At 39.0% G+C, this 18131-nt stretch overlaps 1 protein-coding gene across 1 annotated transcript in view; it reads right to left on the bottom strand.

The window, feature by feature from the left end:
- Positions 1 to 18131, bottom strand: part of LOC126299555 (mediator of RNA polymerase II transcription subunit 16) — a 319626-nt gene that overhangs the window by 42417 nt on the left and 259078 nt on the right. The window contains exon 12 of the mRNA XM_049991550.1: positions 7034 to 7218. Coding sequence (XP_049847507.1) covers positions 7034 to 7218 — 185 coding nt within the window. The remainder of the gene's footprint in view (positions 1 to 7033; positions 7219 to 18131) is intronic.

The following is an 18131-nucleotide window of genomic DNA, read 5'->3' as shown; positions in this document are numbered from 1 at the left end:
AACCACTGTCATTTGTGCAGTATAAATATTTATTTGTTTAATTATATGTTCAAATATTTCATCTGTGATAAAAAGTCAATAAAAAACTTCAACTTTGTTACAATTTTGCCCATTTTTATTACTCAGACTGGTACCATGGGCACTCATAAAATGCACAATGTTTGGCTAGTTACATTGAGGATCAAACCACATTCTTTGATCACTTATTGAACCATCAGACAAATTATCACTGTCAAATGATGGTAATCATATTACACAGAGACATTAACATTTAATGTAATTTTCTGGGCTATTATGCTGTGGATAAATGGATTTCACCTTCAAACCAAACATTTTGTCCCCATCTGCAGAGGATATTTTCAGGGGGGATTGTAGTTTCTTTAAATGTCTGATCCACACCCTGGCTCACTACTGACAACAGTAAAATTCTGCCTCCACAGTCTTCAGCGCAGTGGTGTGGCGTCACATGTTTTAAATGTGCGACTACAATAGGCCACTGTTGACTGCCATCATCCACTGTTGCTATCATCCCATGGTGGAAGACCGGTTCACATCATCTTCGGCACTGGAATCCAAACATCATTCAATTTCACATCCTCCTCCTCCCAACTGGAATTATAGGGTTGTTTTGTAATCTCTATGGCCTCTCTGTATAACCTTTCATGGTATCCACTTGCAGCTGCTAGTACTTGAGTGCTATAAAAATTAATGTGGTGATCTCCTGGCTAAAAAGCATTTCCCACAACAGCTGATCTATCAGTCTCCCCTCTTCTGCAATTGCCCTTGCACTCATCTAGTCATTTTCTTACTGTTCTTCTTGTAGTACCCACTACACCTCCCCATAACTACACAGAATCATATAAATTCCTGCTTTTTCTGGTGGTTGGCAAGTATAATTAGCCAATTTTAGGTGACCTTGTATCATCCGAGTGGGTTTGTAGATTCCCACGATGTTCCTCTTTCCCAAGATTTTTCCTACTCTCTCAATAACTTCCTTAATGAAAGGCACGAAAACTTTTGATTTCACCAGTGCTTGAGCATTGCTACGATTTCTACACAATGGCCTTAATGCTCTTTTCACCTCAGCGAATTAATAACCATTCTTTAGTAATGCATTGGTGAGATGTTTTAATTCTGCGTCAAGCAGCTCTACTTCAGAGATTTTCCTTGCTCTATCTGCTGACATATTTTTTATGCCTCACTTTTGTTGTGTGTGGTGGTTCGAATCCCAGTGTATGTAATGGTCTGCTTGCTTGGGTTTTTGGTAAATCGTGTGGCCCAAGATACCATCTTCTTTCTTGAAAACTAGCACATCAAGAAAACGCAATCTTCTGTCTGTGTTCTCCTCCATGATAAAGTGAATCTTCAAATTTATCCAGTTGAAGTGTTTGTGAAAATGATCCAGTTCCTTCCGACACGCTGCCACAAAACAAACATATCATCCACATACCGCAACCAAATATTCGGTTTCTTCTTTGCAGTTTCCAATGCTTGCTTATCAAATTTTTCCATAAAGTAGTGTGATATAACTTGGCTTAGTGGGCTCCTCATAGTGACACCATCCATCTGTTCATAGAACTCATTGCTCCATTTGAAATACGTGATTGATTTAAACAGTCCTGCAACATCGGGGAGGAAAAATTTGATTCAGCCGTTGCAACACTTTGTTGAAAGGAACCATAATGAATAGTGATACCATATCAAAACTGACTAATACGTACTCCAGCTGTACCACTATGCCATTTAATTTACTGATAAAATGTGCTGAATTCTTTATGTACAGATCCGTTTGGCCCACATATGGTCATAATAACATTGTCAACATTCGAGCCAGAGCTGCTTAATGCAGAAAAAAACATCTCATCAATACATTACTGAAGAATGGTTATTTGTTCGCTGAGGTGAAAAGAACATTAAGATCACCATGTAGAAATCATACCAATGCTCAAACACCGGTGAAATCAAAAGTTTTCCTGCCCTTTATTAAGGACGTTACTGACTGCATAGGAAAAATCTTGAAAAAGATGATCATCATGGTGATCAACAAACTCACCCGGAAGATACAAGATCACCAAAAATGGGCCAAGGCGGCTTGCCTACCACTGGAAAAAGCAGGAATTTATAGGATTCCGTGTAGTTGGGGGGAAGTGTGCCAGGGTACTACGAGAAGAATAGTCAAAAACTGACTAGATGAACATGAGGACATTCGCAAAAGAGAGGAGATTGACAGATCAGCTGCTGCGGAACATGCTTTGCAGCCAGGAGCCCGCCACTCTCATTTTGCTAGGACTCACGTACTGGGCAGACACAAGCGGATACCATGTAAGATTATACAGAGAGGCCACAGAGATTGTAAAACAACCCTGAAATTCCAGTAGGAAGGAGGAGGGTGTGAAACTAAATGACGTTTGGATTTCAGTGCCAAAGATGATGTGTCCTGTTCTTCCACCAAGGGGTGATAGCAACAGCGGACGACAACAGTCGACAGTGGCCAACAGTGGTTGCACATTCATAACGCGACATCACACCATGGCACAGAAGCATGTGGAAGTTTAATTTTGCTGTCATCAGTAGCAAGCCATGGTGTGAATCAGACATTCGAAGCAGCTGCTACACCCCTTGAAAATATCCTCTCTGCAGATGGTGGCGAAATGTTGGGGTTTTCAGGTGAAATCCATTCGAACATGGCATAATAGCCCAGAACATTTTATTATTTGTGATATTTCCAGCCATGAAAGTTTACATTTTACAAATATGGAGACATTAATGTGTTACAAATAATGCACCCGATGTAGCACTGTCTTCCCCTCCTGACATGTTTGCTACAATGGGCAACAAAATTTTTAGAAAATATCACTCTGAAACTACCCCCTCCTTTCCGAACTGTGACTTTTTTTACCTGGTCTTCTCTTGGAGGATGTCTTCTTACTATAAAATGCCCATTTATACGCCAACTCAACAACTGTCAAGTGGTGCACCTACATTTTTTTACTTACCCAGTTAGGCAGCAACTGCCGAGCGAATTTTTTCCATGGTAACATCTGTGTGCTATGTGGCATATTTGCCACGTAGGACACAGATGTTGCCGTGGAAAAAATTCGCTGTTGGATGAGTTGCTGCCCTGGCAAGTGCACCATTAAGTGCCCATTTATACACTTACACAAAACACATCAAGTGGCAACCTGCATGAGGGACTGTCACCTTAAAAGCCTCAAAGCACAGTAAAAGCAGCTCTGCACTCAACATATTAAATTTTTGAAAAGGTTGCTTTATTTGCTATCCTATGATTATGTTCACAAGTTAACATGACAATGTGACAAAATGTGTAAATGAAGTTGAACATTTGACACAGGTAAATAAGGTTTGAATACAACAGTAATGAAATGGAGATAATGCTACCCTCCCTGTTTACCTTTCCCCTCTTGCTTCATAACCTGGGTTGTGAGTAGCTGAATCCACTTTCCTTTCTTCCCCTTTTTTCCCCTCTCTCCTCCCTGACAAAAGAACAAAGTTCCGAAAGCTAGGATACGTAAATTTTCTGTACTGAGCTGAGGTAAGTACTGGCCAGCCCCTTTATCTCTTTGTTAGTAAATGTACTGAGATGTCATTTTAGCTATGGTATAGTGAACAATGTTGCAAATTTTCTGATGTACACAACAGATTTCACTTTTGTAGCTGCTGAGTTATGGCACCTTTACAGTTTTTCTGTGGCACTGACAGGAGCCTTCTAAGAACACTTCAACAACAGAACATGTGTGGAACTTCATCAAATAGTTACAAGATAATCTCCAAGTGTTCTGTTAAAAAAGTCTGTAATTATCCATCTGAAATGGGTGAGACTGTCATGCAGGTTACCACATGGATTGCCTTATCTCCATTGGTACATCTTCCAGTACCTGTTGAAGCGTATCTGTTAAGTATTGTAGATACTTGTTGATATTTAGAATCTTGTCAATGGAACAAGGGCAATTTATGTGATTCTTGGAAAGTCTGCACTACTTGCTGATAGACGCAGTTATTTCCCAAATTCTCTCAGCACTTCAAACTGACAAGTAGTGAATATTGCGTGGATTGATTTGCCCATGATTGGCAAAGATGCTTCATCTGTGATGAAAATCTTGCACAGGAACAGCACACCACTTTGTAGTTTCCACAGATACCATTTGGAGAACTGCACCAATTTTGAAGCTCATTGGGATGAAGCTGTTGATGGTGTCAAACAAGGAAGGAATGGATATGTTCTAAGCTGCCCGATTGTGACATGTGAGTTGTGTGCTACCACTGCTACAATACTAGCTGCATTTTTACCCCATCAGTACCATTCTTTGTCACAGGCATATTTTATTCTTCACACTTCCCACTCCTTCCTTCGTTTGTAATGTTTGCAAAGACAGGCTGTTGGGGTGTGATGAAACAAGGATATATTTTACAATACACTTACAGCACTGCTCATTTGCCACAAACAAAAACCATAGTCACCTTCTGGACTGTCATATACACTGTGGAAGTCTGAACAGCTTTATGAGCAGGTTGTCTGATCACTAAAGCAGCAGAGTGGACACTGATGTGCTTCTAGAATGTACCAGAATTACACATCTGCTTACATTTGGTACAGCAGGGCAGATGTTTATGGATACCTTCCACTGAAGGCAGGGCAGTAGTTTGGGACACTATTAACTTTGTTACCATTTGATCAAGTTATATCAAAGTTCTCTTCAAAGGCTCTTTCCAAAACCACAGAAATATATGTATATATAGTTCCATAAAAAATAAGTCAGTTCCTCCATTTCAGCAGCTATAAACAGACTGGTCTTTGGACTGGAGACCACAAAAACAGCAAACATTAAAAATTAGTTGCATTTGTAGATAGGAAATTAACTGCTCACCCATTATGAACGACTGATTTCAATTTTGTATCCTCCCCCCCCCCCTCCACACACACACACACACACACACACACACACACACACACACACACACACACACACACACAAATATAGTGCAATACACACTACTGGCCATTAAAACTGCTACACCACGAAGATGACATGCTACAGACATGAAATTTAACAGACAGGACGAAGATGCTGTGATATGCAAATGATTAGCTTTTCAGAGCATTCACACAAGGTTGGCTCTGGTGGCTACACCTACAACGTGCTGACATGAGGAAAATTTCCAACCGATTTCTCATACACAAACAGCAGCTGAGCGGCGTTGCCTGGTGAAACGTTGTTGTGATGCCTCGTGTAAGCAGGAGAAGGAGAAATGCATACCATCACGTTTCCGACTTTGATACAGGTTAGATAGTAGCCTATCGCGATTGCTGTTTATCGTATGGTGACATCGCAGCAGGAGTTCCGGTGACTGTTAGCAGAATATGGAATCGGTGGGTTCAGGAGGGTAATACAGAACACTGTGCTGGATCCCAACAGTCTCGTATCACTAACAATCGAGATGACAGGCATCTTATCCGCATGGCTGTAACAGATCGTGCAGCCATGTCTCGATCCCCGAGTCAACAGATGGAGACGTTTACAAAACAACAACCATCTGCAAGAACAGTTCGACGACGTTTGCAGCAGCATGGACTATCAGCTCGGAGACCATGGCTGCAGTTACCCTTGATGCTGCATCACAGACAGGAGCGCCTGCGATGGTGTACTCAACGACGAGCCTGAGTGCACGAATGGCAAAGCGTCATTTTTTCGGATGAATCCAAGTTCTGTTTACAGTATTATGATGGTCGCACCCGTGTTTGGTGACATCGCGGTGAACGCACGTTAGAAGCGTGTATTCGTCATCACCATACTGGCGTATCACCATGCGTGGGGGTATGGGGTACCATTGGTTACGCATTTCAGTCGCCTCTTGTTCGCATTGACGGCACTTTGAACAGTGGATTTTACATTTCAGATGTGTTACGACCCGTGGGTCTACCCTTCATTCAATCCCTGCGAAACCCTACATTTCAGCAGGATAATGCACAACCGCATGTTGCAGGTCCTGTTCGGGCCTTTCTGGATACAGAAAATGTTCGACTGCTGCCCTGGCCAGCATATTCTCCAGATCTCTCACCAATTGGAAATGTCTGGTCAATGGTGGCCGAGCAACTAGCTCATCACAACACGCCAGTCACTACTCTTGATGAACTGTGGTATCGTGTTGAAGCTGCATGGGCAACTATACCTGTACACGTCATCCAAGCTCTGTTTGACTCAATTCCCAGGCGTATAAAGGTCGTTATTATGGCCAGAGGTGGTTGTTCTGGGTACTGATTTCTCAGGATCTATGCACCCAAATTGCTTGAAAATGTAATCACAGGTCAGTTCTAGTATAATTTATTTGTCCAATGAATACCCATTTATCATCTGCATTTTTTTCTCGGTGTAGCAATTTTAATGGCCAGAAGTGTATACAAGACATGAAATACCTGCACTTTTGACTGGAACCAGATTGTGTACATAAACTCTTAGACAATCCTTGGAGAGTGTGCACACACTGAATTTTTTGATGTGTGAACACCAGTTCATGGAAAACTGCTGCTGCAGGGGTCAAGTTTGATGGGCAACAGTGTATTAACGGCAGAGATTGTCTTCAACTATTATGATGAGCCAAAGCAGATACACAGCAACAAAATGCATCATCTCCCTGCTTTCAAATTGTAGCTGAATGGGTTAGGGAACACTTCAAAAATATGAAGGTGTATGTGTGACCCCAATGTCATATGATCTCAATCCAGCCAACCACAAGTGAGACATAGACAGGGACGTGCACTCCTTTCACCCAGCTCTGAAACATGTTATTTCAGTCATGAATTGGTGTTGCAAACTTTAAAAAAAAAATGATGGTGGGAATGAGTGCGAAAAGTGGCTAATTTTATTCAAATATTGACTTTTATAGCATATTACATTATAAATATGAATTAATATTACATGAAATACTCACATTATAAACTTTTATTTTATTATATTTTACTTTAAATGAAATGTGTAATAATTTCTCATTACTGTCAACAGTTTTATATACTTACACCAGAGCCTTTGTTTGAGGCCTGTCGTTGCTCTGGCAGCCTTGCTAAAAGATTAAGTGCTAAATCTGCTACCCACTGAATTAGCTGTTGCAGTGACTGCAGTGTGCTAGGTTCAACAGTGAATTCCTTTGCTTCCAAATGTAGCAAAACTTTATCAACATCCGTTATTGATTCAGTCATGACATCTGGAACAAGAGAAATTGAGTAAAATATTTGAAGTTATTAATGCTATTTCACTTTCTCATTCAATGGAATACAGGGGTAAAGCCACATAGATAAGGCTTTATACAATTCATGTCTTAATCAGCACATTATTTCACCCCAAAATATTTACTTCTGTGGAGCTTACTCACTATTTTTATCAATAGCCAAACATCAATGTGAAAATGTACTATGCAGACACAATAACTCTGCATTTGAGCTGCTGTGAGTGATGAAAACACAATATCCCTCCCCCTCTCTTCACACACACACACACACACACACACACACACACACACACACACACACACACACACACACCCACCTCGAAGGCAGACAGTATACAAAACAAACATCTGTATTTTGTATTTTCCATTTTTACTAGAAGCGAGGTGACACGTAGGTCATGACCGTTTCATTTATTCCGTTTAGTCAAAACTGAAATCTTACCGGAATAAGTTACCATACACTACTATACAATACTACTAGCAACAGCCGGCCGGTGTGGCCTCGCGGTTCTAGGCGCTACAGTCTTGAACCGCGGGACTGCTACGGTCGCAGGTTCGAATCCTGCCTCGGGCATGGGTGTTTGTGATGTCTTTAGGTTAGTTAGGTTTAAGTAGTTCTAAGTTCTAGGGGACTGATGACCATAGATGTTGAGTCCCATAGTGTTCAGAGCCATTTGAACCAACTGATGACCTCAGCAGTTAAGTCCCATAGTGCTCAGAGCCATTTGAACCATACTAGCAACAGTCCTGTTTACTAAGATTGGCACTACATGGAAACAAGTCGCTACCAGCCAACTTATACCAATTCCTCCATTCCTAAAATCTCTCATAAGACATGCTGTCTTTTTAATACTCCACTACAGCTTTAGCAGTTGTACTAGATTTAACATCTCTCTCTCTCTGTAACATGGTCTCTATGTAAGATCTAGCTCTAAAAATGAGTGTGGTATTCATCAAAACAATATGCAACAAATCAATTAAACCACACAAAACACTTAAATTATTGAAAATTTAGAAAAATTAATATCCAAAGAAAATGCACTAAAAAAGTACTATGTGGAAAGCAGGAGAAAGTTTAAGAGTCTAGCAACATGAGTTGACAGACATCAGTTACAGTTCAAAATGAATATCAGAAAAAAACTGAATTTGTTAAAGAATGGATAAACAGAGTAGTGATTAAATGGAAATACAAAATATCTGGTTCATTATTGATGATAAAAGAAAAAAAATTGGATCTGTAGCAATGACATGAGGGGGAAAGATAGGAGACAAGTAAAGGAAAGTTGATTAACAAGAGAGTACTTACAGTTAACATGTCACTATGACAATAATGGTATTCTAAAGCATAGGCATTGGGAGAAAATATTCATGATCTGAACAGTAAAACTCACATTTAAATCAGCTTTTTTAGATAGGGTGCTTCACGATGTCACCAAAAATCTGTAAGGAATGATAGTGTGTATGTACGTGCGTGTGCACACACACACACACACACACACACACACACACACACACAATCATTTTTCTTCAGGAAGTATATTCTTTTTAACTCATCTTTTATGTGTATGTGTTTTACCTACTGGTATCATCATTCCCTAAAACAGAAGACCTGTGCCCACTTAAGTCTGCTGCTGTCATTTTATCTGAATATACTCCATGCATCCAAAAACTTCCAAGACATATTTTATTCCTGGCATATAAGCACTATCAGCACAGAAACTATAGTGGCAGTTTAACTCAACATCTGTAAACAACAGATGTGTATTGATCACAGTTGTGAGCACACAGTGTGGATGTGCAGCTGTTGTGTGTCAACACTGTTTTATCACAAATTGCAATGAAGCAATACCTGTAAATCATGTGTGTTATACACATTCTCCAGTATGTTTTGAAGAAGAGAAAAGTGTATACAAAGTTTGTCCCACACACCTTGACTCCTAAACAAAAGCGTCAATGCATGGATGGCTGCTGCAACTTGATTGAAACATGCAAGGTGAACAATTTGTTTCCATGAAAATCATTGCAGATGACGAGACTTGGTGTTATCAACATTAATCTACCACAAAATGACAAAGAGCAAAAATTCACATGAAGGGTCAACAGGGATAAGATAACCAGCATTCAAGCCAATGTGAGATGCAAGTTGAACAACATCTCAAAGAATAATTTTTCTAAGCATTTCACATTGTTGTATGAATGTTCCGTGCATTGAGCTCAAGTGGGTGGGGTAGGAGTGGCGTATATGTGGAACACTTGAGGCATTAAAACCATCATAACTGTTCTCTACTTTTTATTAACTATTATTATTATTATTATTATTATTATTATTATTACTCAAAACTGTCTGAACTGATGGGGTAAAATGCACTCTATTAGAATATGGTGCACTGAAATTTCTATGCCATGAGTACAGCAAAATGCAAAGAATTTCTACCAGAGCAAAAAGCTATGCATGGCAGGTGTATGTCCTACACAAAGGTGAATGAGTTTGACTGAATCCTGTCTCTCACAGTTACGATAGGAACATCATAGTTTAGTCATTTCTTTTGCTGTCCTTGTCCCTCGTCTGCAGTCAATATTCTGCCCAATGATGCATGATCCTCTGGATCAACAATAAGTTACTAACCCTCTGGGAGATAGTACTTTCTTCAACTTTGTCAAACATAGAGACCTCTTATTATTTGATCTTAATTATTTTCTTATCCACACACATCCAGCAAACTGCAACCCCCACCTGTCCCTGCTGTTGAAGCAGAGAGCCCTCTGTGTACTGGACCATTTCTCTGCTGGGTAAATTAGCAGAATGACTTGAAGAGAATGCTAAGGGAATAGAAGTAGATGAGAAATTTCTACCCTTTGCTATGCTTTACATGCTTCAGTGTCTTCAGCATCATGTACAAATGAACATTGTTTACTGCAAATGTATGTCACAGTTTGCAACTCAAGGCACAAATGGGGAAACTCACTTGGCACACATTATAAATTATGATAAACCCCTAACGGCTGTTTAACATATTTACACTGAGGTGACAATAGTCACGGGGTACCTCCCAACATCATGTCAGACCTTGTTTCCCTTGGTTTAGTGCAGCAGTTCAATGTGGCAAGGACTCGACATGTTGGAAGCCCTTGCAGAAATTTTGGGCCATGCTGCCTCTGTAGTTGTTCATAACTGTGAAAGTGTTGCTTGTGCAGGAGTTTCTGCATGAACTGACCTTTCAATTATGTTTGATAAATGATCAATGGGTTCCATGTTGAGCAATCTTCGTGGCCAAATCATTTGCTCAAACTGTCGAGAATGTTCTTTGTACCAATCATGAACAACTGCGACCCAGGGACATGGCGTATTACTATCTATAAAAATTCCATTGTTGTTTTGGTACATGAAGTCCAATAATGGCTGCAAATGGTCTCCATGTAGCTAAACATAACCATTTCCAATCAACTGACAATTCAGTTGGACCAGAGGACCCAGTCCATTCCAAGTACACACAGCTCACACCATTATGTAGTTGCCAAAAGTTTGCACGGTGTCTTGTTGACAACTTGTGTCCATGGCTTTATGGGATCTGCACCACCTTTGAAACATACCATCAGTTCTTACCAACTGAAATTGGGACTCCTCTCACCAGGCCACAGTTTTCCAGTCATCTTGGGTCCAACCAATATGGTCACAAGCCCAGAAGAGTTGCTGCAGATGATGTCATGCTGTTAGCAAAGGCATGCGCATTGGTCATCTGCTTCCGTAGCATATTAAATAAATTTTACTGCACGGTTCTAACAGATGTGTTTGTCATATGTCCCACACTGATTTCTGCAGTTTTTTCATGCAATGTTGCTTGTCTGTTAGCACTGACATCTCTATACAGACGTTGCTGCTCTCAGCCATTATGAGAAGGCTGACAGCCATTGATTTGCATATGGTGAGAGGTGATGCCAGAAATTTGGTACTCTCGGCCCACTCTTGATATTGTGGATCTCAGAATACTGAATTCCCTAACAATTTCTGAAATGGAATGTCCCATGTGTCTAGCTCCAACTACCATTCCGTGTTCAAAGTTTGTTAGTTCCCGTGGTGTGGCCATACTCACACTGGAAACCTTTTCACACGAATCATCCGAGTACAAATGACTGCTCAACAAACCACTGCCCTTTTATACCTTGGATACATGATACTATGCCCATTAGTACATGTGCATATTGCTATCCTGTGACTTCTGTAGTCTCAGTGTATACACAAACCTCCAAAAACGACATTTGGAGTGCTTTTCTTCAAAAGCTCATCACTGAACTCAAAACAATTCTACGTCTCTTAAGAGGGTAAGATAGTGATTTACTCCAACATTGCCACTAGAGCTCTGCATGACTGACTAAGCAAGCACAAAATGCAAGATGGGGTGAGCACAGTCTAATTGCATATGATGCCTGCATCAGTTATATTAGCTGAGTGAGAAGAAGTGACCATACCCTAAGTAATACGTATTTTTTAACAGGAACTACAAAGAAATAACACTGAGCCCTGGCTTTTCTTTGTGAGAAGGTTGTAATTGTGTGTAAACATAAAATTATTATGTTCCTTTGGCCTTATGTCCACGATCTCATTAAGCATGCCATAAATGAAAAGCAAGAAGTTCTTAGCAGTGCGTGACAAATGTGTGCAAGTTATGCACGTAAAAAATGTAATCATTAGCATAACCATAGTTAGTGCGTATTGTCTTATAACTAAATGGAAGTACTATAATTCGTAATATTTCATCAACATAAATCACATGTTTCTTGTGTTAAAGTTCATAATTTTCACGTCAGTTCTGTATTACTTATCTTTCTTTTGTCTATCATCACTAAGCCTTCAAGTGTAGTGTCATTGTCACTCATATAAAGAGATTGTTTCAAGGACTGGATGAATACCAAATCTTTCACAACAGAGGAAGATCTCTACATTTTAATAAACCCTGGATATGATTCAAGCAAACATGAAAGGAATCTACTAGGGATGGTTGCAGTTACAAGATGTATTTTATTTATCCCAGCAACCAGTGCATCCAGTGAACAGTACTTTAGTGAATATGGCACATTATTAACAAATTGCCAAAACCAATTAAATCCAAACTGCATCAGTAATCTACTGTTTATCAACAAGCAAATGTAAGTTTTCTTCTCTTGCAAACAAGTGAAAAGTTATGACTACAAATACATAATGTTCCTCATATGTTTTCTCCTCGATTTCAGGGATTGTTTTATTTGTTGCATACATAGTTTCCAATCACTGATAACCAGAATCAATCTTTTGTTTGGAAATAAGTCTGACTTTTTTCTGTGACTATACTGAAATATCAAATTAGCTGTATGTAGTTACAGTGACACTGCGATGTTACATTTTTCATGATTCTACACCATAAATTCAAAGCCTTTGTGAAAAAGTTCTTACTTGATGTTTCGCTTGACTTTGTCCCATTTCCTCCCCATTGACATTTGATGTGACTAAATGAGTTATACGTCGCACAAGAGACAAATGGTTCACTCCACGAGTGTTGGCGGAGTTGAGGGAATATTTTAGGTCATTGCAGAAAGGACAAACGTGAGAGAGGAAAAGCTGATGTAATCCACGATTGGCATTGCCAGCACAACGTGCAATGTTTAGCTTCACCATGCAATTATGATACAAGTACTGCTAGATTGCAGCAGCAATGAAAAACAAGATATGTGAAATGTTCTGGACCCAACCAACATGTGACAAAGGAAACCAACAATCACCATTTCTTGTGCCACTTATAACTCAGTTTCACCTTTTTGCATGAATTTTCGATGTAATGTATTCACCAACAATATCAATCACGAACCTTTTAAATTCAGACACTGAGTCTCGAAGAATATGTTTGGTCATAATGAAGGAAACATCAGTCATTTGCAGCTAGCGAGCTTTTCCTGGCTGGTGAACTGTTAAGTCACCCAACAGCCAGCTGACCCATCACACCATAATAATACATGTAAAATGAACTCGCCTGCTGTATGTTTGGACAGGGGAGTGTCCTTTCAACAGTGGGAGAGCAAGTAAGGGTGAAAGCATTTTGTGGAGTGCTAAAAATATACTTTTTGTGAAGATGATGTGCTATGGCACAGATGTCACACAGAAATAGAACAAGGATTTTGAGATAGCACATTTTATAGACTTTTGTCTTCAAATCTAACATGATACAGTTGCAACAATGACACAGACTATTCACATATATGATGAGTTTGTTTGCGTGGTCATCCTTCATAGCAAGCACAAAATGTTTGTTTTCTACATAAGAAATGCCCTCTCTTGCTGCACTGTATTTTATTCTCCCAGATATGTTTCGCCTTTTTTCACTTTAAGGCATCATCAGTGGGATAGCTCTTCACATTTTTAATTGGCATCAGTGTTTCCTCTCATCTGGTCAGATGGAGGTCACATTACTGCTCCATTTCCAAAACATGAGTATGTTTTAAGATTTTTCTTCCCACTTTTAATTTTGTTTGTTCTTGCTGTTGTGATGCACTATCAGTCTTCTGTCACTAATATGGACATAACACTAGTAAGTTGTTATGGCTTATTAGTATAATTACATTTATGTTCTTCATTGAACTACTGAGAACAATCAATATTGAGCTAGAACATCTATGACAAATAAATGACACAAAATAATTACATTCCTTTCACCACAAAGGTTCACTCATATCACCTCAAAACTGCAAATCAAATGTGTGTGTCTTTATCTCAGTATAGAAAATTGGAGAAAAATCACTGACTATACTGTACACATTTCATGTTTGTTATCAGAGCAACTATGCATAGCAATGCAGCTATGGCATGAAAGCATGGTGGTCATGAAAGGAAGGAAAAGGGGAGAGAGTTAAAATACCACCTCTCCTCATATTTAGGTTATGACATTGTTTTTATTTTCTTAGATGTTGGATCGTTCGCAGAGTGCGACAGACATTGTCGTAGGGGCGAGCCAAGTCAGGCGTACCGAATGCTGTTTGGGCACTGTTGGCTAGTGTTTATCATTTTCGACATGACTGCATGTGACTTTTGCCTGTGTGATCACAAGACTAAACTTATCAATAAAAAGTTTTGCGCCACCTGCAGATCTGTGAATGTGTGTGGACTTAGATTCAGGGGGAACCGAACAGTAAGTAATGAGAGTGGTGGCAATACTTGTTTTGAATAGTATGTCATTACGCAGGTGAAAAAGGTAACTGTTAACAACATAAAGGGACAGCAAAACCAGTTGTTTACAGTCAAGATTTTTGCCTTAAATCTGGTACTCCTTCACCCGATTCAGTGCACTGCCCATTCTGTATTTCGTCTATATGACACAGCCGGCCCTGAGGGCCCGATCAGTCTCAACATCTTTTCGAAAGTGCTGTGCAGAATCTGTTACATATGCAAGTAGAGGCTGTCCCCCATTATGAGCCATAGATTTAAAACTGGGACAAAGGGAGATGGGAGGAGAGCAGTGGCGAATCCAAAAAATTTACAAAACGATGCTAGTTATTTCTAATACAGTGTAAATGCTTTTGAGTTAAAGGGGGTACCAAATCTCAATTGAAAAGTGATAAAACAGTGCCTGGATCTACACTGGAAGACTCACAGCTCACTTGACTATCAGCATCAGTGGCAAACAGGTCAGCCCTACGGATTCAAGCAGGAAAAGGCAAAGAAATGTTCCAGAAATCAACAGTCAGTGAATAAGCATTCCCTATCACTATAACAAAACAAGTAGAGGTTCAATCAACAAATGTGCTGGCAATCGCTATGTAATAATATAAGTCAAACTCATACAGGAAGGCACAAACTATGCACATATAACATCGTATCAAGAAATAAGATGGAATAATTCTAGTAAGTTGCAAGAAAACTAGGATTTGGATGCACGCATTTGAGCTAGTGGTAGTATTGCAAGAAAATCCCTCCATAACCCATTGCAGCTTGTCCTGAAACTGGATGCATGCATTTAAGCTAGGTGTAGCATTGCAAGAAAATCCCTTCATAACCCATTGCAGCTTGTCCTGAAACTAGGCATCATGACAGTGCACTCAGATCATTCTTTTATTTCACAGCAAGAGACAGTCCACTGCTGTTGCAGGATCAGATAAGTGAGGCACATGTTCCAAAACATTACTATACAACGAGTTGTTATGAAATTCATGATACACACTATATTCACATTTCAGTATGGAAATTTTAATTAAATTGACTAGTTGTAAATATCCCTCATTTATGTCACATAGGAATATACAATACATTCATGATTTGACACTATGCTTCTTTTAGGAGCCACATTTCTCATAGTCAACCCAGCGATAGTAGTGAAGCCATACCCTCAGCTATTCGTGGCAATTATAGCTTCGATAATGTCTTTCATGCTAAAAACAGGCCTCAGTTTACTACGGCATTATAGATAATTTTATGCCGAAGTCTTGCACATACTGATTCATTATCCCTAGGTTATAGACATGGTATTATCATTGCAGACTTTGTGGAAAACCCTTTCTCGCCCTACAACACAAAAGAACTGAAGCAGAAACTGAGTTTCAGTCATATGGATCATTTTATTTGTATAAATGAGGCAAAGTTACATACTTCTCTGAAATTAGTTTGTCCTGAAAATATTTTACTGTTTGCACACAAAAATTAAGAAGATACTGTTTTTGAATTTGTGCAGGGTTTTTCTTTTTACTATGCAATGTTTCTCACATTATTTCATAAAAAAAATTAATATATTATAGCTGAACATTCATGCTTGGCAGTGAAGTGGCTACTTTTCTGTTATTAGTCATAGTTTTTACGATGTTTATATATGAAGTACCGTAACTCACTGAGCATAATTTGAAGAGTTTGCAATGAAGAATGACCTCACTGGCTATTCCATGTTTTATGCACTTTAGGTCATGTATTGCACTGTACCAACTGAAGCTAACATACCGAAGTAATTTTTTTATTGTGGTAGGAAAGCTATATCTTTCCAGTGATAAGTAAATGGATTTTATGTGTTGGTGATACACCACACACAATAAGTTTTTGCATGCCATGTATAGTGCAGCATGACACGTCACTTCACACAAAAGTTCAAGATACTGAAACAAGGTTTTCAATAAATAACAGTATGCAAAGAGTTGAGTAGTTTTCTGTACAATAAATACTGAGAAGTTTCTATATAACATAACCTGGAAGTATATTAATGCCATTCATTAGCTTATGAAAGGAAAAGTACTGTGCTGTAATACAAGTCAATGATTACAAAAGAACTTGTCACAAAAACAGCAGCAAGTAAAAATATACAGTGGCTTCTGGCAAGAAGTTTTAATATACTGCAAGTGCAGCTTCATTCTTGTTATAATACAGTTGCTGAGATTTAAGTTCTCTGCATTTCATACCAGTTTCTCATAAATGTTATATGTAATGGTACAAACATGGTCCAATTTACTTAAATTGATTTAAAACTGAAATTTAATGTCAAATAAACACAAAAACACAGTGCTTTACACAGCAGTTCATCACTGAACAAATGTTGTAGTACACATTATCTTTACAGCTGAAAATATTTTATTTACCATGTTAGTTTCCTTTTAACAAATCATAAGTCACAGTTGATTTGGCATGAATTGTGCAACTTTGTGTGTCATGTCTGATGTTAACGTTCTTCCATTTCCACTGCAGTATTGCTTTAAGATCTGATTAGCACCCTCTTTTGTAATTCACTATATAAATGTTCAATAACGTTTACAGTGATTCCTCTTACTTGTGACATGATCAGTTAGTGAGTTATAGCGTCATTTTTAATTTTTTAAATTTCAGTATCTAACTTTTCATTCTTTTTTTATGTGTACAGCGATCCATGGGTCATGGCTGATATTTATACACAATTATTACTATTTTGTTATTTTGGGTGTGGTACTGCACTATGTCACAAAAATCTATCAAGGAATTTTTTGGAGGTGATAGTAGCACTAAAAAATCTCATATCGTTTGTGTTAGCATTACCCCTGACAGTGGCCAGTTTCAGTCTGATAGTAGTAATATTAGCCAAAGATACTTACAAGAACACACAAGCATTGATACTGGTAAGCTAAATACAGGGTGTTCCATTTATCTGATGAATGCTGGCACAGGGTATTGCAGGCCGGCCATAGAAGCTGCGCCTGCCAGTCGAATGGGTCCTGCAGGACAGCACTATGCCCCTCCCCCCTTTTTTATGGGTTTTAGCCAGAAGGCTATACAGACAGACATAAGCGCCTTGTCGGCCAGTGTCATTCAAGCAGTGAAACAGGCATCACGAGCATAACATGAAATTTGTGAACACAACAATGTCTAGAGCAAACTATTCAATTCCACAACAAGTGTTTGTTTATGATTTGTATGTGTGTACAAATTCCACTTATACTGTTTAGAGACTGTTTGAACAGAAGTTTGCAGGTGTTCGAGTTCCAAGTTGTGATGCAGTTCACAAATTAATGAAACATCTTTTGCAGATAAAACAAATATTGTGCACCTCTGGAAAAAGAGGTGCTGAGCTGCTTTCGCTAAGGCTCTACAAAGTATCAGTGGTTTGTGAATGAGTTTTAAAACAAGTGCATGACAGTGAAATGGACCCTTACTTCATTCTGTTTTCAGACATGGCTTGGTTCCATTTATACAGGTATGTTAATTCCCAAAACTGTCAACATTGGAGCATAGATAGACCTGTTGTGCTTCATGAGGAACCCCTTCATGATCAGAAAATATGGGCGTGGTGCGAAGTTAGTGATGACAGAATAATAGGCCCAATTTTTTAAATGACACAGTTACAAGTGAAAGATATGTGCAAAACATTTTGTGACCCTTTTTTAATGAACTGAGTGAAAGAGAATGAAGCTTCACATTT

This window comes from Schistocerca gregaria, chromosome X, assembly GCF_023897955.1.
Source record: "Schistocerca gregaria isolate iqSchGreg1 chromosome X, iqSchGreg1.2, whole genome shotgun sequence".
NCBI lineage: Eukaryota > Metazoa > Arthropoda > Insecta > Orthoptera > Acrididae > Schistocerca > Schistocerca gregaria.
The sequence above is the reverse complement of the archived record's forward strand: the minus strand, read 5'-3'. Positions and strand labels throughout refer to the sequence as shown.